At 40.2% G+C, this 22,856-nt stretch overlaps 4 protein-coding genes across 4 annotated transcripts; 1 reads left to right on the top strand and 3 right to left on the bottom strand.

The window, feature by feature from the left end:
* Positions 1-900: 900 nt before the first annotated feature.
* Positions 901-2,544, top strand: LOC121783560 (premnaspirodiene oxygenase-like). Its single transcript, XM_042181670.1, has 2 exons — positions 901-1,837; positions 1,921-2,544. Exons 1-2 carry the CDS (start codon positions 956-958, stop codon positions 2,530-2,532), a joined length of 1,494 nt encoding a protein of 497 aa, XP_042037604.1. The 5' UTR covers positions 901-955; the 3' UTR covers positions 2,533-2,544.
* Positions 2,545-2,590: 46 nt separating this feature from the next.
* Positions 2,591-5,307, bottom strand: LOC121783559 (ER membrane protein complex subunit 4-like). Its single transcript, XM_042181668.1, has 6 exons — positions 5,115-5,307; positions 4,973-5,029; positions 4,526-4,679; positions 3,857-3,954; positions 3,695-3,760; positions 2,591-2,910 (listed from the first exon to the last, which is right to left on the bottom strand). Exons 1-6 carry the CDS (start codon positions 5,241-5,243, stop codon positions 2,872-2,874), a joined length of 543 nt encoding a protein of 180 aa, XP_042037602.1. The 5' UTR covers positions 5,244-5,307; the 3' UTR covers positions 2,591-2,871.
* A 7,872-nt stretch (positions 5,308-13,179) lies between these two features.
* On the bottom strand, positions 13,180-16,376 carry LOC121785426 (thiamine-repressible mitochondrial transport protein THI74-like). Its single transcript, XM_042183844.1, has 8 exons — positions 16,037-16,376; positions 15,133-15,528; positions 14,819-15,033; positions 14,605-14,675; positions 14,412-14,513; positions 13,837-13,951; positions 13,541-13,676; positions 13,180-13,434 (listed from the first exon to the last, which is right to left on the bottom strand). The coding sequence occupies exons 1-8, from the start codon at positions 16,115-16,117 to the stop codon at positions 13,375-13,377; spliced, it is 1,176 nt and encodes a 391-aa protein (XP_042039778.1). The 5' UTR covers positions 16,118-16,376; the 3' UTR covers positions 13,180-13,374.
* Positions 16,377-16,511: 135 nt separating this feature from the next.
* LOC121783436 (probable monogalactosyldiacylglycerol synthase, chloroplastic) lies at positions 16,512-20,492 on the bottom strand. Its single transcript, XM_042181506.1, has 8 exons — positions 19,580-20,492; positions 19,081-19,253; positions 18,647-18,808; positions 18,418-18,559; positions 17,616-17,840; positions 17,301-17,363; positions 17,147-17,221; positions 16,512-16,981 (listed from the first exon to the last, which is right to left on the bottom strand). Exons 1-8 carry the CDS (start codon positions 20,060-20,062, stop codon positions 16,748-16,750), a joined length of 1,557 nt encoding a protein of 518 aa, XP_042037440.1. The 5' UTR covers positions 20,063-20,492; the 3' UTR covers positions 16,512-16,747.
* Between the last annotated feature and the right edge of the window lie 2,364 nt (positions 20,493-22,856).

Raw genomic sequence — 22,856 nt, 5'->3', positions numbered from 1 at the left:
TTGGAATTTATGTCGAGTCCGGTGGAAAATTGGAAATAACAAAATCATAGTTTTACATCTGAACCAATGAAATAATCTACGCTTGGGCTTATTGGGCTTGGGCTTGGGCTTGGGCTTATATACTATATAGGTTTAGGCTGACAAATGCTGTTTGCTTCAGTTAACAAGATGACCATCAAGTTTAGTCACAATCCTTATAGTTTTATGGAATCATTAGAATAATATAGGTAAAAGCGTGTTAATTATAACTCCTTAATAAATTGATTATTGTGTATCATTTAATCGAAAAACCTAGGCGTGCAAACTCTAATTTCTAAAACATTTAAACAAGTTTCTTCTCTTAGGAATATAATCAATTGCTTTTATATGTTTTAATGGAGAGATCTGACATGCTACCCAACAAAATAATGATAAAAGCTGTACAAGTATATATTAAATCAACAAAAACATATAAACAAATACAATATGTTAGATTATGTATGAACTCATTTTCTTTTCGTTTTATGTTAATGCCATTTAAAACGTAAAATATTAGTGTGTTATAGTACTCTATTTATTTATTTAAAGATTCTAACATACGTTCTGCCTTCCATTTTCTGTTAAGGAGTCTTTTTCAAACCTACGTTTCATTTCCAATAAATTTTTATAGAAGGCACTATTAATTGAGATTAAAAAAATCAATATGTACACAGTTTATAGGAAGATATCGCGAATAAGAAGTTCAACCCATTAACACACTTTTTTCTATTTTATTCTCATTATTAGTTTACAGTATATTTTATTCAATCTCATATTTTATTATCTTTCAATTTAACACATTAAACATATATCTCTTTTATTATCCGTACCAAAAAGAAATATCTCTACTACCGTGGACGAAGGGGAATATCATAACCATGCATTTTCTATAAAATTCGTCGCAAATTGTATCACACATAAAACTAATCCTGTCACCATGGAAATTTGTTTACCATATTTGCTCATTTTCTTGTGCTTTCTCAGTATAATCATACTCTACAAAGTATCAAGAAACCATCGCAAATTGCCTCCAGGCCCCTGGAAACTTCCTATATTGGGAAATATACACCAGATAATAGGTTCACTCCCACACCATGCACTAAGAAAACTATCACAAGTACACGGCCCCCTCATGCATATGAACTTCGGCGAGCTCCCGGTCATCGTCGTCTCGTCCCCCAAAATCGCCCAACAGATCGCCGAGACCAACGACGTCGCCTTTGCTAATCGAATCGAGCTCATGCTTCCCAAGATAGTACTGTACAACGCTACTGACATCGCGTCCGCTCCTTACGGTGATTACTGGAGATTCATGCGCAAACTGTGCGTGCTCGAGTTTCTCAGCCACGGCAAGGTTCGGTCGTTCCATAGTCTGATGGAAGACGAGGTTTTGCGCCTCGTGGATTCCCTTTGGGATTCCCAAGCGATGCCGGTTGATCTGAGTAGCGGGGTTTTATCTGCTGAGTGCCGGATCATCTGCAAGGCCATGGTGGGCCGCGTCTGCGGGAATCAAGAGCCGTTGGTCGCGATCGTCAAGGAAGCAGCGGCGATTGGAGCTGTTTTCAACGTGGCGGATCTGTTCCCGTCGATGAGATTTCTCCATTTCTTGTCGGTCGGGTCACAGGTGAGGCTGCAGAGCATGCACGACAGAGCCGACCGTGTTCTCGAAGACGTCATCAGGCAGCACGAAGAGAAGAGGTTGAGTGGAATTGATGATTCAATGGAGGAAGATGATTTAGTTGATGTGTTCTTGAGGGCTAGTGAGAGAGAGGATCTTCAAGTTGCCATTACTAGGGATAATATCAAGGCCAACATTTTTGTAAGTACAAGTAAATAAAAAATTCAATTCATCCATACCATTTCTAACTTCAGTTGATCCTCTTCATCATCATCGACTCGCAGGAAATGTTCATAGCCGGGACAGAAACCTCGTCGTTGGTGATCGAGTGGGCGATGTCGGAGATGATGAAAAATCCACGAGTTTTACACAAGGCACAAGCAGAAGTGAGACAAATTCTCCAAGGAAAGGAGAGATTCCCAAAAACCGAAATCCAGAAACTGAAGTACCTCAAACAGGTGATCAAGGAGACCCTGAGGCTGCATCCACCCGGTCCCCTGCTCTGCCCGAGGCGCTGTCGGGAGGAGACGAGGATCGAGGGATATGTCATTCCCGTCGACACAATAGTGATGATTAATGTGTGGGCCATTGGAAGAGACCCAGAGATCTGGCCGGAACCTGAGAAATTCGAGCCAGAGAGGTTTCAAGACGTGGCAACTGATTTCCATGGCAAGCATTTTGAGTTAATACCGTTTGGTGCAGGAAGAAGAATGTGCCCGGGGATCGCGTTCGGGATAGCAGGCGTCGAGCTCTTCCTTGCTCATCTGTTGTACCATTTTAACTGGAAAATCCCAGGTGGGATCAGTCCGGAGGAATTTGACATGACTGAGAAGTTCGGTGCATCGGCTGGGAGGAAGAACAATTTGCTCCTCACTGCAGACTTCTTGATTTCCTAGGAGAATATATGATGATAAAAGAAATTGTGATCCTTCAAGACTAGAAATTAAACATGTGTGAGTGGCTAATAGCTTATAATTTCAAGCTTCCTTAAAATTCTGTACAAATATTACAATATTGCATTACAGTCTGACTTCCCAAAGCTGAAGCAAAATACTTCTAGCAGAAAATTAGGCAAACATGTAGTTTGAAGGATTACAATACACAGCTAAACATGATTATGATAATGAACACCAATATGCATGACTCTGCCCTCCGAGTCCCCGGCCACAGCGATTAACAGAAGTAAGACCTGCAAGTGCGACACACACTACACATATAGGTTCCGTCTCGACTACTTAGACAAGTGGAATGCCTCCGCCAGAATACTCGACCTCCTGAATGTGGGATAAGATTATCAGTAAAACAAGAAAATTATACTCCTTACTATATAAAATCGAGGCAAGATAGGAAGATCTACGGTTCATACATCTCTACAGCTTAGCAATAAATTTGCATTTCGTTTTACAGATAGACTGAAAGCTAACAGAAAGAAAAATCAATATTAGCTGTGAAGTTTCTTAGTTTTGCATCCCAATATTGAGTTGCTTTCTCCCCGCATAAAATTCCTTAAACTCTAGGCATTAAACATCTCAATGGACTCAGAGTTCAAATCTAGCAATTCATTGTTTAGGGTAAAAACAATAGCAGGGGAGTAAAGATATTAGATGGTTGGCTGCTTCTGAAAGCCCTGAACAGGCGCCTTTGGTTAAGATCTCTAATGTAGGAAATAGTTCAACTGACTAAAATTATGGAAAGAAAGAAAAAACTGCATTAGCAGCAAGTGGATGGTGTTGTCCATCTATTCCTTCAAGTGGGCTGATACGCTTGAGCTAGAGCACTAGACGGAAGCTAGCCAAATTTCATATTGAGACTAGTTTGATTGTTTTGATCATATTTGCTTATGGATATTGAAATTGCATATAATATAAAGTTGGACTCATTCATTTTCACCCAGAGTCAAGGCAAGGCAAGGCATATACCGCTTCCAGAAAAGCTCACTAATGGTTAAATTAAAGATAGGCTTCAAACCAGATCCTAATTCTTCATGATAGAAGCAAACTTCCAGCATGAATAAGTTAAATTTTATCAAATTGAACATAGATGATATTCCAAACAAACCTGAGCTGGGGGTAGGGATGAAACCCAATCTGACACATGAGTTGGAAGAAGACCCAATGTGTTAAGCTGCCAAGAAAAAAGAGAAAAATGTTAGGGCATTTCACTGCTTTGTTTTTCTAGGAAGAGGACTGAATATGATTTCTGCAGAGGTCAGAGACGAACCTTCCAGACACCCAGTCCTAAGCCTACCAAATTAAGTGCGATAAAAACTAATTTAGGCAGCATCAAGTCCACTCTGTTGTCCTTGTAAGGCTCAAAGACTACAAAGCAAGTAATGATATCAGCAGATAAGTAGTATTTCTCAGAAAGAACAAATGCAAAAATCAGCATCTACAACATGCACGATCCAGTTAGCACATAATCACCCCCAAGAGAAGGGTAAATGAATTTTTGGTGAACATTAGAGCACCTAAACAAATGGATGGTTAGATACAGTGGTACTTAAAAAGCTGAAGCAACAAGTTAAAAACAACCACAAAACATAACAACTGCATATGGCACATCAAAGATACACAGCCTGCTAGATAGAAAGACAAATAAACATAGGCACATACCGACTCTCATAAACACAAGTTAAATTAAACTAAGGACAGTACAATAGACACAAGGTGCAGATACAAGGTGTTTGCCATAGTCTTGAAATCTTGAAATAATTACTACTTAATAAAACACCAAGGAAAGTCATTGCCACTTAATTTGATTTGCAAGTCAAGCGGTGAAAAGACTGAACAAACAAACACCAGAAAAGACACATCTGAGAAACAACACAAATGGAAAAGGTAAAAAGGGGGAGAAAAAAATTACAGTCACAGTAATGAAACTAAAGCTTGCCTTTGCCAACCCCTCGAAGCGCATTTACAGGCTGCAGAAGAGCTGAAAATGTTATACCAATGCTAAACAGATGAACTGTGCTTCCAGCCATCCACATCATGAAGCCCATCATAAACAAATTTTTAATAGGCGCTTGTGCGACTTCCCAGGCTTTCTGTTTGCATAAATGAACAAAAAAGTTAAGACGACGAAACATTTATAGAATTGACAGAAAACTATTCTAGAGACTAACACGATCATGATCCAACAAAACAGCCTCTTGATTGTTCATTCATAGCATCACTACTTCCAAAAACCTCATTTAAATTATATTCATATTGTCACCTGTTCACAATTTTAATAAACTTGAAAATTGATTTTAACCTGATTGAAGCTAAATTCACCAAAACGCATTCATGTTCCAATTTTCACCAATTCGATAAAATTAAGCGAGAGCGTAACATTAACCTGAGCTTTCCAGTTGGCTTCTGCGTCCTTCTTCTGTTTGCTCATGATTGAATCATCCTATCCAGTCAACACAGTCATCGAAAGCCAAAATTAAATTATTATCCTATCCAATCCAATCAAGCACCATAAAATTCATAACTACCTGTTCTTGCGAAGCGCGAGTGAAACCGGGAGGATCAGGAATGTTGCGCGAGGAGTGCGAGGTGGAATTGTCCGTGAATTCGACGGCCCACCGGCGGCCCGAACCCATCACTGCTTTGCCTTTGTCCATTGTCAATCGTTATCGCTACTAACAAATTTTGTCCAAGTTTCCAACTTTCTATATAGTGAGAGTGGACTTCAGCATGTAGTTGGCTGATATTGCCCATTAAATTTTTAATTATTTTTATAATTTCACTGTAATTTAATTTTATAGATAATTTAAGTTTAAAATTTTTAGTGACTTTTAGTCAGTCTCATCACCTTTGAAATGATAATCTCATAAAATTTAATATTTTCTGATGGGGTACGTACTAAACAAGCCCAATAGCAGTGACAGCCCATCAGCCCAAAGCCCAAGGAAGAGTATCAGTTCGGCATTACCAAAGAGTTCGGCCCCAGCCTACAGCTCGGTAAAAGCCGACCAATCAAGCTCTACTCTCAGATTGGCAAAAGCTGCTCGGCAATAGTTCAGCAGTTCGGTCTCATTATTCGACCGAACTGGGAGATAGTGGTGTCAACTCATGCAGGATAGCGGACCAAACAAAGAGATAGTGGACCCATGCAGGATCTCATGACCTCCACGACATCCACGACCTAATTACTGATGATGTAAGCCACGACCTACTTAGTGGTGATGTAAGCCACGACCTAGTTAGTGGTGATGTAAGCCACGACCTACTTAGTGGTGATGCAAGCCACGATCTTAGTTCAATGTATAAATAGAACTTAGATCAGAGGAGAAAGGGGGCTCTCTAGACATCAAATATCATATAGCAAGTCTGTATTTGTAAGCTGTAAACCAGATCAAGCAATACAATCTTGCCCTCCTTTCTTCCCGTGGATGTAGATTTACCTCAGTAAATCGAACCACGTAATTCCTTGTGTCGTGATCTATATTTTCTTTTACCTGCATTTACTACCATCAAAAATTCGCCCAACCATCACTGGCGCCGTCTGTGGGAAACAGAGAACCAAATCTGTGATAAAAGCGAGTTTTTGATCCTCTTCCACCAAAAAAAAATGCATACCAGATCACATAATGCCCGTGCTTCCGTCCGTGATAACCATGAGGAAGCTAGTCCAGCCCGCAGGTCTAGAAAACAGCCTCGGGAGAAATCTACTTCCAGTTCTCACGGAGAAGGAACAAGCCGCTCAAAGACTCATCGCACCGAGTCTTCCCAGCAGCCCGATTTGAACGAGGCTGTCAAGTTGTTTTTGGCCGAGAAGCAGGAAGAGTTCTTAATTTTCCTGCAAAAGGGCCAAAAGCCGGAGACGAAAACGGTGGATTCTCCCTCCTCATCCAGACATGAAAGTCACTACCGCAGTAGTGCCGTGTCTTCCAGGAAGAAGAATCCTCAACCCCGACATGTTCCTGTTCCTCCTCGGTACCGGAATCACAGGAGAACTCCATCTCCTCCATACCGAAGAGATGTCGGGTTCGCCATGTACGGAGCATTGAAGACTCCGTTCTCGGACGATATCACCCGAACTCCCTTGCCACAGAACTACCGAACTCCGTCGATGACTTATGACGGGTTAGTGGATCCTCATGATTTCTTGGGACGCTATCAGTATAATATGGCGAACCAAGGTCTCAATGAGGTCCATATGTGCAAGCTGTTTCCCGAGCTGCTTATCGGGAACGCAAGAAGGTGGTTCGATAGCCTCCCCCAAGGCAGCATTAGATCTTACCGAGATCTAATGGATGCTTTCCACAGGAGGTTCTTTCAGAAAGCGGAAGCCCGAATCACTTCGGCTCAGCTGCTTTCTATACGTCAAGGTCGCGACGAAAAGATCAGCGACTTTATGACGAGATTCCACAAGGAATGCCTACAAGTAGATGATCTCAATGATCTACTTGTCATTTCGGCGTTCCAAAATGGAATCCTGCCCGGAGCTCTCTACAGAAAGCTCGTGGAATGCAGTCCGCAAACAGCTCAAGAGATGTGGGACATTGCGGACCAGTTTTCTCGTGCCGATGAGGCAGACCGTCGAAAACGGTATTTAGACAGCTCATCTAGAGAAGACAAAAAGAAGCCCGATCATAGCGATCAGAGGCTTCCTCGCCGAACTCCTTCCCCACTAAAGGAGGGATAGCGGTCATCCGAGGTGATCAAAAAAGAGCAAGTGTTTGCAGATTGCGCTTAAAAGTGCCGAGCAATCAGATCGGCACCATCAAGCATAGCAATCACAGCAGTCGGAGTCAGAGGCAGGCGAAATGACCGAAGTCACACCGGAGCCGAACTCGATGGTGTACGGCACTGAAGCCGTGATTCCGGTTGAGATCGGCATACCCAGTCCCCGAACTCTTAATTTCTCAGCAGAACTGAATGAGGACGGACTGAGAGCCGAACTAGATCTGGCCGAAGAAAGAAGAGAATTGGCCTGCATAAAAGCAGCCAAGTACAAGGAGCAAGTAGCCCGGTATTATAACCAAAGGGTGAAAAAGCTGCAATTTCAAGTGGGAGATCTCGTCTTGAGAAACAACGAAGTAAGCCGAGCAGAAAAGCTGGGCAAACTCGAACCCACATGGGAAGGTCCATATCGGGTGTCAGAAGTCCTCGGCAAAGGGTCTTATAAATTGACTCACATGTCAGGAGAACAAGTACCCCGAACATGGTACATTTCCAACCTCAAGAAGTTCCATTTGTAAGAGACAGTCCGGTCAGTCAGTCTTGTGTCTAGTTCGGTCCTAGGGGTATGTGCTTTCTTTGTTTTTTACTTGTTTTTCATGCTTGTCTATGTGCGTTTTGCTTGTCTATGTGCGTTTTGTTTGTCTATGTGCGTTTTGTCTGTCTATGTGCGTGTCGTCTCTTACAAATGTTACTGAGGTATCTTGTTCTTCGAAGGCTGATCCCCTTTTTAGAACATATATAAGCCAACGATTGTGAGTCCAAGCTTCTAAGGAGGATACAAGACCACAATTCAGCTTAAGAAACAAGCAGTTCGTCTGAAACGAACTGCAACAAAGGGAAAGTCCGATCCACGCGATAAAACTCGCCGAATTAGGACAAGGGAAAGTCCGATCCACGCGATAAAACTCGCCGAATTAGGACAAGGGAAAGTCCGATCCCCAAATTAGGACACAAGCTTAGTCCGGTCAAAGAAATTTACTTCATAAGACCAAAGACGAGTCCGGTCAAAGAAGTTTACTTCATAAGACCAAAGACGAGTCCGGTCAAAGAAGTTTATTTCATAAGACCGAGGACCAAGTCCGGTCAAAGAAATTTACTTCATAAGACCAAAGACGAGTCCGGTCAAAGAAGTTTACTTCATAAGACCAAAGACGAGTCCGGTCAAAGAAGTTTATTTCATAAGACCGAGGACCAAGTCCGGTCAAAGAAGTTTACTTCATAAGACCAAAGACGAGTCCGGTCAAAGAAGCTTACTTCATAAGACCGAGGACGAGTCCGGTCAAAGAAGTTTACTTCATAAGACCGAGGACGAGCACGATGAAATTTTTTCGCTGAGCTGTAAATACGCAGTGATAGAAGCGAAATGAAGATTTCATTTATTAAAACTTGTTCGGCATACAACTCCGCTGCCCTACGAGAAGGCGTTACGCTATTACAAAGGACTATTCTAATGTCCCTGGTTGCTAAAATTGAGCCATCTATTCACAAAATCCTCGTGAAGCCGAGTTCGGCCATTCCGGGCAGCTGAAGAATAAGCAGGTCGACGAGATGCTCTGATCGACCTACCGCCTCTTCCTTGAGTCCGGGAAGTTCTGGCACCTCGGCGGCGAAGAGTCTCTTCACGAAGCATTTGTTGATCTTGCTCACTCATAATCACAGCTCATCTACGAACTTCAGTCCGTCCTTGTCTTGACGTTTCCGGTTGCTCCTGAGTCCGTTCTCGTCTTGACGTTTCCGGTTGCTCCTGAGTTCGTTGCTGATTTGGAGTAGGATTTTGAGCAAGTGGATCAGAGGTTTGAGCTGGAGTATGAGCATCTGTTGGCGGGAAATGCCTAAGGAATCTCTCGATTGAAGGACGCCGGGAAAGAACGATGTCGTACCGAGAAGCCCAGCGCCGCAATGATTTCACAACTTGTTGGCAAGCCGAGCTCTCCAGCGCATTGTTCCTCCGGAGTACATGAAGCTCCTCCCACAGTTCATCAACTTGATTCTGAACTTCAGATATGCTCATTCCCCCGCGTCCGCAGATGAAATCCTCATACGCAGTCCTCTCAGCGACGGCAGTATTCAGCTCGGCCTCCAGATCTTTCTTTTCGGACTCTAAGTCCTTATTGTCGGCCTCCAGCTTCACTAAACAAGCCAAGAGTTCGTCATTCTTCATTTGGTCAGCTATGGCTTTTTTCTCAGCTTCGTCTAAAGCGGAAGAGTACAGCCGCTTCCAGTGAAGTACCTCCAGCTCCTTAAGAGTTAAGAATACAAAGCAGCCTATGTCAGTTCGGCATTTCAGTTTACTGAGCAGGTAGTAAACCACAACAGGAGTAAAAGAGAGTACGAAAAGCTATACGAAGACACAAGTGCAGAAAGAAGAATTTTTTCATTCATAAGAAAAAAAATTTTTACACAAGGAGGGCTTCAAGGCCATTTTACAAGAAGGAAGAAACTAAACTAAGAGAAGGGAGACGAAATCATACTCCGCCAGCTTCGTCTCCGGCTCCTCGGTGAGGTTCAGCTTCCTTCTCCTTGTCTGCCTCGGCTTCAGCCTCGGCCTCCTTGCTCCCCCCAGCCTGCTTGGTGCCCCCATCACCGATCAGCAGCACCTCTTGCTCGGCCTGCCTGTCTCCGGTCTGCTGATCAAGCTGCTCGGTCTCACCCTCTCCGTGGAAAATTGGAGCGGGTGAAACTGGCCCTAAGGAGGCAAAGATAGCCTCCATATTCTCGTCCCGGTCAGCTCGGCAACTACGAACTCGGTCAGCAGAAAGCAGGACCGAGGACGAAGCAAGCTCCTCAAGGAGCGGCAGACTCTGGAGACGAGCTGCTATCTCTCGGCCGTACAGCGGCAGGACGACTTCGGGCCCTTGCTCGGCATTATCGGTCATCAGTTTCAGCAGATCACCGACAAAGGCCGAAAATTGATTGCTCAGAAAGAGTTTCTCCGCGAAAGCACGGAGAACCTCCCCTTGGGCAACCACGGCGGCAGCATCCCTCCGTTTCGTCTGCTCTCGCTGGATGACGAGCTGGTTTTTGGCAAACTGGGCTTCATCCTGGGCCGAGATCCTAGCAGCTCTGGCCTTCTCAAAGTCTGCCTTAGCCTGTTCGGCCTGGTGACGAGCAGCCGCCAACTTCCTTTGCATCTCAGCATAATCGTTGGACGCTTTGGAGAGTTCAACGGCGACGAGCTTGGAGAGCATATCGTTCCTCTGAAAATGGAAAAAGGAAAAAGTCAACCGAGGGGCCACAAAAAATACAGGAAAAAAGCAAGGCCAGAGAATCAAGAAGAGAAGTTACCTCGGCAAAGTCCGTTGGCCATGCAAAAGGCTCACAGACATGCTCCGAAGGGGGCGCCAAGACGATGTCTCTCTCCGGCGCTCTTGGGGGCTTCTGGGTCTTCCCCTTCCCCTTTGCCGAAGTGGACTCCGGCTTTTTTGGATCCGAAGAAGAGGTCTTTTGCCTCTTCGGATTCTTCTCGGCATCAGACGCCGAGCTGGTGGTTTTCGGCCTCTCCGGCTCCTTAAGCTCGGAGGATTTGCGGCTAATCTTATTTAGCAAGTTCACTGCCAAAAAGCAAGAAAGCAAGGTTAGTTTTCGCCACAAAAGCAGTAAGGCACAAAAAAGAAGTCCCCACCCTCAGTCTCTTCGTCCGAAGACGAGGAGTCGAAGTCGCCCTTGACGAGCTCAGACTCCAGGTACTGCTTCCTAATCATAGGAATCTTATTGAGCTCGCCCTCGAGCTCGTTCAACGGTTCTAACCGAGGATGAGGAATCACGGACTTCGGCCCTCTCCAGGGAAAGCCCGGAGCCGCTGTCCTATTATAAAAAAAGAAGCGATGTTGCCACTTTGGCCACTTGGTTTTGCAGAAGGCCCTAAAAGCCTGTAAAGGGATCAAGTAAAACCAAGATCCTTTTCTCTTAAACTGGAAGAAATTAAGGATTGCCCTCAGAGACAGATCCTTATCTAGCCTACGCAGTTCGGCAGCAAAGGCCGATAAGTGCCTCCAAGAGTTCGGAGTCACCTGACCTAAAGGGAGTTGAAAAAAATCAAGCAGCTCTACAAAGGCAGGGGGAAGAGGGAAACGAAGCCCGCATTCCAAGCCGGCTTCATAAACGGTGGCGTAACCCTCCGGCGGCGAGTCAGCCCTATGAAGGTCGTCGGGAATCGCAACCTTCCCCCCAGGAAAAAAATATTTTTCGTGTAAGGATATCACAGTATCCTTACTCAAGATGCTGTGAAAATACTCTACGGTCTTCTCCCCGGATTCTTTCCGGCTAGAAGACCCCTTATCCCCTTTCCTACCGCTACCTGACTCAGAAGAAGAAGAAGAAGACATAGTTCTTACTCTTTGAAAGTCTGAAGAAATTCTGAAGAAATTCTTGAAAGCGGAAGGAAATTTTTACGCAAAAGAGAGAGAATGCAGAAGAAGCAATAGCAAAAGTATTCAACTGATGAAGAAAGGACGTATTTATCAGATTCGGAGAAGATTTCAAAATCATCGCACCGTTTCGAATCCCACCTTTTCAGGATTCAACGGCCGGATTTTACTGTCGCATTTAATGCAGTCACGCGCAAGGCACGTCCCCTAACGTCAGCCTCCCCCGTACCTTTATCCAGAATGCCGAAGTGACTCGCTTCGCCGAAGTGATTCACTTCGCTTTTCGGGGGAGGTAGTGATGGGGTACGTACTAAACAAGCCCAATAGCAGTGACAGCCCATCAGCCCAAAGCCCAAGGAAGAGTATCAGTTCGGCATTACCAAAGAGTTCGGCCCCAGCCTACAGCTCGGTAAAAGCCGACCAATCAAGCTCTACTCTCAGATTGGCAAAAGCTGCTCGGCAATAGCTCAGCAGTTCGGTCCCCAAGGAAGAGTATCAGTTCGGCATTACCAAAGAGTTCGGCCCCAGCCTACAGCTCGGTAAAAGCCGACCAATCAAGCTCTACTCTCAGATTGGCAAAAGCTGCTCGGCAATAGTTCAGCAGTTCGGTCTCATTATTCGACCGAACTGGGAGATAGTGGTGTCAACTCATGCAGGATCTCATGCAGGATAGCGGACCAAACAAAGAGATAGTGGACCCATGCAGGATCTCATGACCTCCACGACATCCACGACCTAATTACTGATGATGTAAGCCACGACCTACTTAGTGGTGATGTAAGCCACGACCTAGTTAGTGGTGATGTAAGCCACGACCTAGTTAGTGGTGATGCAAGCCACGATCTTAGTTCAATGCATAAATAGAACTTAGATCAGAGGAGAAAGGGGGCTCTCTAGACATCAAATATCATATAGCAAGTCTGTATTTGTAAGCTGTAAACCAGATCAAGCAATACAATCTTGCCCTCCTTTCTTCCCGTGGATGTAGATTTACCTCAGTAAATCGAACCACGTAATTCCTTGTGTCGTGATCTATATTTTCTTTTACCTGCATTTACTACCATAAAAAATTCGCCCAACCATCACTTTCAAATTTCAATTATCCCATAGTAATAAAAATTAAAAATAATATAACAAAAAGTTATACTACCTCCATCCATTAAAATATGTCAATATATCCAAAATAATATGGAGTACTACTTTTGTTGTCATATTATATGTGATTTTGTCATACTATTAAAAAATAACAAAAGATTAAAAAAATTATATTTTTATTATATTTTAAATTCAAAGATTATTAGATTGATCATAAATTAATCATATGATTTAAATGATAATTATTCTTTTTACAGAGAGTTTGTTTTTCTGGAGAATTTTATTGGGGTTCTTATGATACTTGTTACTCCAAAGGCTAATTGTTGTAAACACATCGTGTTTGGTAAGACATTAAATTTTATAATGTTATTATCGACAAAAGTTTATAACAAAAATACACACATAAAACTAAAAGAAATACTCCATATTGATATGTTTAAGCAAAATATGTATTGTAGTACCACAGTAAAGCAGAGGACAATGATACAAGGCAAGAATACTTCTGTTCTGTACTACTGTAAGAGATTCAACTGCTGCAATTTTGGTAGTAAAGTGTGTCAAAGGTTAGATGCTAAACCTAATATCCATTTCATTTCATTGTGTATTATCTCCTTTTACAAGAAAACTTGTCAGAGATACTGGCGATGATAAATCCTGCAAACACCTGAATAAAAATGAATAACAGTAATGAGCTCGAGCCCTAAAGCGTAGATCATTTTTCCCATGAAGAAGATGAAGACATACATACATAAGGGACAAAGAGAGCAGACCTGTATGCACCCGAGGATATAAATGGCAGAGTAGTGACGCTTGTGGATCAGCATGTCAGCAAACATCGCAAGGGGTATTGTCAGGGACATGCCAAGGGTCGCGACCAAGGGGGTCGTCCACACGACAGAGAGTGCCCTGTTGCGTATTTGAGAGCTTGTTTTAGGCACTAATCCAATCAACATCAAAGGCTATAGATGGCATTTGTGGAAATGTAACAACTGACTTTAAACATAAAGGTTCCATTTTTGGACAATAGCTTCATGTTTGCAGAATGTGAGGAAATCAGAGTCCATACCATAGATAGTCTGATATAACACTTCCTACAAAGCCGTTGAGCAGGATTACTTCAACGGATGCTGAACTTGGGAGCTTGAACTGAGGCTCGATTCCGAGGGCATTAAGTGGAAACACTGCAACATCAGAATTAAGATCACTAAATGAATGTCGAAAAAACATTTTTTTTACTTCAATGCAAAATGGAGTAATACATCAGTGTAAATCAAACCATTTTGACTAGATCAGAATTTACATGTTTTTGCTTGTCGGACAAGGATTCATTTGAAACCTAAATTCAGTGTAACCACGATTAAAGCTTTTATAAATACGAGCAGCGCTCAACCGAATACTATATCATCTCTATGTTCAAACACAAGTTTGAGACATACTAAGTGATTAAAACCTGTTTACCCCTATTAGCATTTCACAAGACTACGGCATTACTTAAGAGAGTAGGCTTTCTTTTATAGTTTCTATCAAGAACGCAGGGGAGTTACGGGTAGAAAATCTTCAGGGGAAAATATCAGTATCCAAATATTTCAGGCACTTAGATTGATGATTTGGGAGGAAATATAGCATACTATGGTTTCTTACCAAGCCACCAGAGGCCAACAAAAGTGAGGAGTCCGATATATCCAAAGAACTTTTGTACATCAACCTTGTCCCCCTCCGATCCAGCTGATCTCTTGAGAAGCACTGTATAAATACATACAAAATACTTGCCAGTGTAAGACTAAATTAAGTGTACACATTTAAAAAACCCAAAGCTTCGTTGCTTGAGGCACACCTGTAAATAATCCGTACGATGCTGCAGAGAGCAGACCAAAAATGTCTCCTGCTATAGAGTGCCTTCTAGTCCTGGGAAACACAGTAAAATAAAAACAATTAAGGTTAGAAAGTTTTCATTTTCCTCCAACATGAAGCACTATAATGTTCTTAACGTAAATGCATTTAAACAGATGATGCATCACTGAAACTCAGAAGCCCTCAGCCTGACTTACTCAGTGACGCTAAGAATCTCGTCCGGGGCCCAAGTTGTACCCACGGTAGTCATTGCAACACCAGCCATACTGATTAAAACAGCGATGACTTTTGCAGCATTTACAGTGTCCTGTCCAATTAATGCTCCAAAGAAAAGTGTGAAGAGCCCTGAAGTCGAAGTCAAGACAGTCGTGCTTGCAACACTCGTATAGGCCAGAGCTGAGTTTGATAAATACTGCATTAATTTGGAACAACACAGACAAGTATAGTCATATTTAGCATGAGGTATAAACGGAAATCCAATGTGATGACATTTGCATGTCAAAAAGACTACCTCTGTTATAAACCATATAGGAGCAAGATATAGGCTGCATCCCATTATTTCCCACAAGCCAAGTTCATGCTTCTCTTTGGTAGCATAGTGCTCATCTTCTTTGTCCTTCAACAATAATGTCCTTCCACCTTCCGTCTCGTCTACACTCATATCTGCCAAAAGGTAACTATTCAGAGCTCCTTCTACATCGTCCTGCGGTCCACTTCCTTCAAGAGAAATATCCAGCATGGCTAACGAACTCGATAGGCTATTGTTTCCATAGATATCTTTAAACAACTTTCTATCCAATAATTTGCATATATAATCTCTCAACATTGATATTGGTAGAAAAACCACCATTAAGGATATCCACAAGTATGTCAAAGCAAAAGGCTGTCTGTATTCTGTAAAAATTTTCTGCAAATTTGAATAATCCATGTCAATTTCCTTCTAAAGAAAACATAAAACTGAGATCAAAATTCTCCAAAATCTTCACAAGTATCAAAAGGATCAACCAACAACTCCAAAATTCTCTGACATGAATATTTCAGGAGCAAATTATCAAATATTTGCAGATCATATAAACTCAAACACCTATCTTCATTCTAAATCAATTATGATTCTGTAAATATCCATCATCGTCGACTATGCATAATTGCATCCTAGTAATAAACTGATCAACAAGATACAAAGGGGAAAACAAGAATTCCGAATAATTTGCTTCTACTAACTAAGAACAACTTGATTTGTAAGAGGTAAACAGAAAAGAAGAAAAAAAAAACTAAAATTTACCAGCTAACTTCATGCACAGCTCAAGCAAAATCGAAAAATGCAAATACAAACAAAAAATTGGGGCAAAATCACCCCAGCTTACAATACGTCTAGGGCTCCAATTTTCTCAACATATTAAATTTGAAGGACGAACCTGCGTGACCTCTGCAGCGGTAACCCATATCAGCACAAAAGCCCCAATCATTCCCAAACCGGCTCTGTACCTCCATGCCATAATTCAAGAGGAAGAAAAGTAAACCCCCAAAATGAAACAGAAAATAATTTGATCCAAGGAATCAAAGAATATTAGGGAGGTTGTGGCATGTTTCTGCCACTCAAAGAAAAGTTTCAATTCTCGGAAACGCGTTGAATGTTAATTTGTAGTGGTATATGAAGGTTGGGAGTTGACCAGCTCGTAGCAGTGGAGTATCCAACAATGGTGGAAAATGATCAAATTAGCAGTCACATTTTGATATTTGAAGTTGGCCAAATTGGATTATACATTTCTTACTACTTTCCTGTTTAAATAAGCAAGATTTTTTTGTCATTGTTATTAAATATACCAAATTCAATTTTTGAATTTTCTTTTATGTATTCTTACTTTTCGATTTTGATTTACAAATTAAAAAGAAGGGGGAAAGTAAAATAAATTTTATTTCGTCTCCACAGCTAAGGCCAAGAGATATTATACATTTGCTACAATAATTTCCGACCAAGATGAAAATCAATAAGCTCGTAAATTTCCTTTTTATAGTAGTAATAGTTATTGCTGAAGGATTACAAGAGAAAGAGAGAGGTATAGAAAGCCGGAAAAAAATATCCTCTACTGGAAATTCTAGCCGGAAAAATTGGAGTGGTTCCTAATTCAAGCTGCAGAGCATTGACGTTCGAAGCTTCTGTGTCTGACTAACTCATGAAGATCGTGGACAATCTTGACGACCGCGTCTGGCCTAGCAAGCCTCAACGCGTTCTGTGACATTGTCACGAGCTCGTGCTGTTTAGGACCGAACCATTGAGAGACTATGCTGGCAATCGCCTTTGGAGACTTTGAGAATTTCCCACATCCATTTTGGACGACATATGGAACATTCCCGGCTTCCTGCAACGTGCAAAATAACAATGCATGTGTCACAGCATAAACCAATGAAAATCAAACAGAAACAGCATAACAGCTATGAAAGATGGAACACATTCATGTAATATTCGAAGAAACTAGGAATTTTCGCTTGTAGTATACAAGAGCAAGAAGTTGGAGTGTCACTACCTGTCCGGCAATATAGTCATTTAGGATAATTGGAAGTCCTCGTATCGTGGCTTCTGCAATAGTTCCGGGACCAGCCTGCAGAAACACATAATTGTTCAGTGAGCGATAGCTCGTTAAGATTCTTTGTTTGAGAATGAGAGGTTCGGATACATACCTTCGTGATAATGCAATCACAAGCACCCATGCAATCCTCCATTCTAGTGACAAAACCCTTCACCTAAATTGCAAGCATTGAGATGTTTAGATTACAACATGCATAAAAGTCTATACGCGTGATTTTATATAATATTCCGTCTGAGAGACTGTATAACAAAGAATAATTAAGAATCTGATATTGCAAGCAAAGAATATAACATTAAGAATCTTGCAAGCAATATCAGATAATTACACAGAAAAATCGATTTACGGAAGAGAAGTGAAATGTTGCATTGCTGTGAATATAGCCAGAAGGTTTTGAGAAGCTTTTTACCTCAACGGGGATCTTCCACTGAATCGACTTCAATTTGCTGACTAGCTTTTTATTTCGGCCACAAATCACAAGAACCTGACCGGTAGGTACTCCATGAGTTTCGTCATATAATGCATCCCCAAGTGCTCGAGCAGTAGCCTCGATGGGGCCCATACCTTCACCGCCACCCATAAGCAAAACTGCAGGTAGATGTTCATCCATACCTAGTTCTCTCCTCAATTCGTCCTGTAAAATCGATATATAATTTGCTGATATTAGTACCTTCTGCCATGGTGAGTTCATACAAGTTATCACGTACGTATATACACTATCATATGGAGGAAAAATTGTGTTATACTTTCTCCCTATGCAATATTTTACATCAAAAGCCAATGGGCCAACAGAAAAGGGACATACTAGAAATATTTCAGTGCCTAATAGTGGAAATTAGATCTGCAGCATTATATGTAATCATCGGATAAAAAAAATGAAATTATAACCCAACAATATTCATAATACACATTCATCAAGATGATTCAAATGTGAATCCAAAAGCAAATACAAAGACATAAAGTCTTGGTCGTGTGGTATCAGTAGCTTCACTAATCTTGATGAGTTGACACCTTTAGTGATATTATTTCACACTTCCAACATTGTTGTGGGTAAATCATGAGCCAAATCAAATATCACTCCACCAATAAATTGATAACACACTTAGCAAAATGAAACCTTATGAGAGTAAGACCAACCTAAATTTCATTTTGCATGGGCTACTACATTAGGAATACTTTTTAAGAAATAAAAAAATGCAATGTAAAGCAACCTTAGGGCGAACAGCCTTCACAAACGAGGGCCTCACAGGAAGGCCATAGACCTTAATTTGTGAGCGTTGAAGGCCAGCTCTCAGTGCTCGTTTTGCTACCTCCTCCGAAGGGCAATAGCATCTCGTTACAAGCTTGTGGAACCTACCATGAGCCAAAATTATATATAAATCCCACTTCAAATTTTGCACATACAGCAAAATTGAAGGCGAAAGAACCGGCTAGGCCTACCATGTGGGGTGACATGTGGAGAGGTCTGTTATCACAGTGGTAAAAACAATCTTCTTCAGAAGACCTTTAGACCTCAAAATACGAAGTGGAACATGTTGCATCAGTGGATGTACACTGATGATAATATCTGGCCGGTATTTCATCAATCCTTTAGAAACCTCTCTAGGGAAACAGACAAAAGATTTTGGTAAGAATCATGGGCGGAAACTGGGTAATTAGAAAATACAGCACACAGTTTTGATCTATGTCTATGCCATCAAGAAAATGACTATCTTTTACGAAAACACAAGTCTGAAATCATGTCAGGAAAATCGATTCAATTGTACATTCATTACTATCTTATCATAACGTACTAGTGTTAATGATTAAGCTCCGCAATGAGAAACACAGTTGTATCACATAGAGAAACCAAGTCATTTAATAAGTAGAATTACCGAGCTATGAATGTTGAGGTGGCAGCAAAATTGGTTCGATGAACAAGACGCGGTGCAGTAGCATAATAAGTCATCTTCCACAGAGTCCCATGTTTTACAAGGAAGTTATAACTCTTTGGCAGCTGATTAAATGGCCATGGAGTATGATCTGTCCACAAGTCAGTGACAAAAACCTGTAAAAGAAATTCTTCAACACTGGGAACATTTTCAACAAATAAATCACAAAGCTACAATCAATCAAATCTTTATTTCCTTTAAGTTTCTGATCATTTTCGTCTTCATACCTTGAGGTACAAAGCAACACATATACCACAACTCTTTCCTATAATTCTCAAACGATTCAATCAAAAATCACACACCAACTAATCAAACTGTCAAATATTAATCAGTCAACAACCAAAAACTAAACCCCATTTAACAAAATTGCAAGTTTACATTCAATCAAAAACTATACACCATTTAACAAAATTACAATTCTACATTCCACTAGAAACCATACCCGATATTCGTCACCAAATTCCTCAGCAAAAGCTGCCTTAATAGCCTCGGCAGAAGCTCTATGACCCCCACCAGTATCGCTCATCAGAATCAGCACATTCTTTGGAGCATCCGACACAACAGCATCCACAGAATTTCGCTCCGTTTGCTCCAATACCCCATTCCCATCATCTCCACACCCATTACTCTCCTGGGAATCAACCTGAACCGAGGCGAAATTAAGCGGCAGTCTCTCGCAGTGGAACCTAATTGCACTATTGAACTGATTCAACGCTCTCCTAATGTTAAAGGCGGCACCTTTACAGCTCAGAGCCAATGAAGCCACAGCCCTGGGCTTCTTCCTCTCATCAAAGTACAAGTAATTCGACAAACACGTGGAGTGCCCATCAAAATTCAGCCGCGAGGAATCGTGCACTAAATTGCCCAACTGAGAAACGAAACTAAAGGGGTTCGTGGTTTCTTGGTTCACAGTTGAAGGCTGCATACTGGTAATCTATTTAACGCTTCCCCCAATGAGATTTACGTTTCTAAGAATGGGTTTCCTACAAGCATCGACAGAATTCGTTCCTGCAAAAGAAAGACTATTCAAGACTTGTGCAGTTAGTTTTACCCGCCAAGTGTTTGGGATTGTGACTGAGAGAGATATCGACGAGGTAAGAATTTGGTGAGGAATTGCAACCACAAAGATAAGATTTTGTGAAGGGAAATACATACACAATCTATATATAAGTGCGTGAGCGAGTGCATATTATGGTAGAGAAGAAATATACCAAAGGAATTCAATTTGATCCCCCTTGAGATATAGGCCTACATCAGCCATGAGAGCAACTCATTGACAGCAGACTCAAATAACATCCAAAAATAAAATCAGTATAGATAAGGTGGAGCGTGTCTCTGCGTGTGTTTAGCAAGAGTGAGATGACTCAGAGACAGAGAGAGGGTGCTTTTTAATTAAGAATTGTATTTTAAAATGATAATTAAATCTCTAAATTCCTAAACTTAGTTTTAAAAACTGCTTACAAAAATTATTTACACTATTCTAATTTTGCAATTAAAACTATTAATTTATTCAAATTTTGCTATGTATCAAGATTTCAAGGCTTAATTGATGACTTATATATGTAGTCTATTGAAAGTCAATCAAAATGATGCTACATAAATTGTTAAACAGCATCGTATTAAATTGTGAACAAAATATGTTTAATTTTTATTTTTTTGACTTTCAGAAGAATTATAATGGATTTAATGTTTTTGTCGTAGTACTACAATTTATTGAAAAATGTGTTAATTGGGAAATAATAAATATGAAAAATGAAATTGGAGTGGGCATTTAAATTTGGTAGAAGTTAATTGGACGGCGGTAGAGAGGTGGACGGTGGTGGGTTCATGGCGGAGACCGGTGGTGGACTGGACGGTGGTCGTAGTCTCTGCGGTTAGTTTCTTCACATGTTTTGGGCTTTTTGACAATTTCTTTCTTCTTTTTTCCACCCAAAAAGTGTGTAGTGTGAACCTATTCATCATCCAATTTTTGAGTCACAAAATTTTGGGCTTTGAATTATTTAGTTGGAGTTGTTATATATGAAAGGAGGAATATGAATAAATAAATACTATTTAAGAAGTAATAGTACATAGAATTTTCCTAGTGATGCTTAATAGTTATTCCACACTTCCAATTCTTCTTGTCCATATTTATAATGTAATGATATATATTGCTGATTCATTCATATGTACTCGTATTTGCTAATACAGTCATCTAGTTGAAATTAAGACATCATGTTTCCTTCATATTTATAAATTCAAATACTTTTGTTATATTAAGTCAACAAATACGTAACATATGTGTATTCAATATTGCGTCAATATTTCACCTTATTTTACAGATTTAACCTTGTTTGACTTGAGCTTAATTAGGGTTTAATAAGTTGATGTAGGTTTCTGAGTCTAAAATGTTGTGCAAGAGACTAGATCAAACCTTGATTTAAGAGACATTCAAGAAAGGATGGACTTTTCTTCTCTATATAATCCTGCTATATACACAGTAGCATATTATTTTCGTTGTATAAATTCTAGAGGGAACATCTTTTTAGGTTCACGAACTTTGCCAAAGTATCATTTTAGGTCCGTGAACTTTGAAAATATCATTTTAGGTCCGTCAACTACAAGTTAATATCATTTGAGGTATTTTAAACTTTTTTCCGGGCGAAAATGCCCTTAAGACATTCAAAGATCAATTTGGACAATTCTTTCGCCACTCATCTTGCATCAGAGACCTAGAGTCTAACAATTTTTAACGACAAATTTTTATATTTAAATTCAATTTGGATGTTAATTGCTTTCCATTCTGAAATTCATATAAATAATACTCCAAATGACAATCCAAATTAATAGCTATCTAATTTTAAAACAAATAAACTAAATATAATTCACAAATCACCTATAGTAAGTTTTAAAATGCAGTTAAGATTGAAAAAATAAAATAAAGTATCAAGTCTCAATTCACTATCCCTAAATAATTGGTCATCTAATAATTGAAAAATTAACACATATTTTTTTACGTCAAATTATAATTATATTTAAATTCAATTTGGATGGTAATTAAATTAAATAGTAGTCTAACAATTTTTAATGACAAATTTTTATATTTAAATTCAATTTGGATGTTAATTGCTCTCCATTCTGAAATTCATATAAATAATACTCTGAATGACAATCCAAATTAATAGCTATCTAATTTCAAAACAAATAAACTAAATATAATTCACAAATCACATATAGTAAGTTCTTAAAATGCAGTTTAGATTGAAAAAATAAAATAAAGTATCAAATCTCAATTCACTATCCCTAAATAATTGGTCATCTAATAATTGAAAAATTAACACATATTTTTTACGACAAATTGTAATTATATTTAAATTCAATTTGGATGGTAATTAAATTAAATAGTAGTAAAAGAAATTGTTGGACTCTAGGTATTTTACGCAAGATGAGTGGCGAAAGAATAGTCCAAATTACCCTTTGAAGGCCTTAAAGGCATTTTCGTCCAGAAAAAGTTTAAAATACCATAAATGATATTAACTTGTAGTTGACGGACCTAAAATGATATTTTCAAAGTTCACGAACCTAAAATGATACTTTGGCAAAGTTCGTAGACCTAAAAAAATGTTCCCTCTAAATTTTATACATGTTTTTAGCATGTGCATTTAATGGTATCATCCAATAATAGGTAGTGCTCCATTTGTTTAAATTTCTCCTAAAGACTAGCTATAAGTCTAAGTAAA

Source organism: Salvia splendens, chromosome 21, assembly GCF_004379255.2.
Source record: "Salvia splendens isolate huo1 chromosome 21, SspV2, whole genome shotgun sequence".
NCBI lineage: Eukaryota > Viridiplantae > Streptophyta > Magnoliopsida > Lamiales > Lamiaceae > Salvia > Salvia splendens.
The sequence above is the reverse complement of the archived record's forward strand: the minus strand, read 5'-3'. Positions and strand labels throughout refer to the sequence as shown.

Excerpts from the sequence above, each read along its gene's own strand:
- LOC121783559 (XM_042181668.1), bottom strand. The coding sequence starts at position 5,243 with ATGGACAAAGGCAAAGCAGTGATGGGTTCGGGCCGCCGGTGGGCCGTC. Across the intron at positions 5,030-5,114 it reads CTCGCGCTTCGCAAGAACAG|GATGATTCAATCATGAGCAA; the intron begins GTAGTTATGAAT and ends TTGACTGGATAG. Across the intron at positions 2,911-3,694 it reads CATCCCTACCCCCAGCTCAG|GAGGTCGAGTATTCTGGCGG; the intron begins GTTTGTTTGGAA and ends TCCCACATTCAG.
- LOC121783436 (XM_042181506.1), bottom strand. The coding sequence starts at position 20,062 with ATGCAGCCTTCAACTGTGAACCAAGAAACCACGAACCCCTTTAGTTTC. Across the intron at positions 19,254-19,579 it reads AATTTGGTGACGAATATCGG|GTTTTTGTCACTGACTTGTG; the intron begins GTATGGTTTCTA and ends TTTCTTTTACAG. Across the intron at positions 16,982-17,146 it reads ATGACTATATTGCCGGACAG|GAAGCCGGGAATGTTCCATA; the intron begins GTAGTGACACTC and ends TGCACGTTGCAG.
- LOC121785426 (XM_042183844.1), bottom strand. The coding sequence starts at position 16,117 with ATGGCATGGAGGTACAGAGCCGGTTTGGGAATGATTGGGGCTTTTGTG. Across the intron at positions 15,529-16,036 it reads CCGCTGCAGAGGTCACGCAG|AAAATTTTTACAGAATACAG; the intron begins GTTCGTCCTTCA and ends TCAAATTTGCAG. Across the intron at positions 14,514-14,604 it reads ATCGTACGGATTATTTACAG|TGCTTCTCAAGAGATCAGCT; the intron begins GTGTGCCTCAAG and ends GTATTTATACAG.
- LOC121783560 (XM_042181670.1), top strand. The coding sequence starts at position 956 with ATGGAAATTTGTTTACCATATTTGCTCATTTTCTTGTGCTTTCTCAGT. Across the intron at positions 1,838-1,920 it reads ATATCAAGGCCAACATTTTT|GAAATGTTCATAGCCGGGAC; the intron begins GTAAGTACAAGT and ends ATCGACTCGCAG.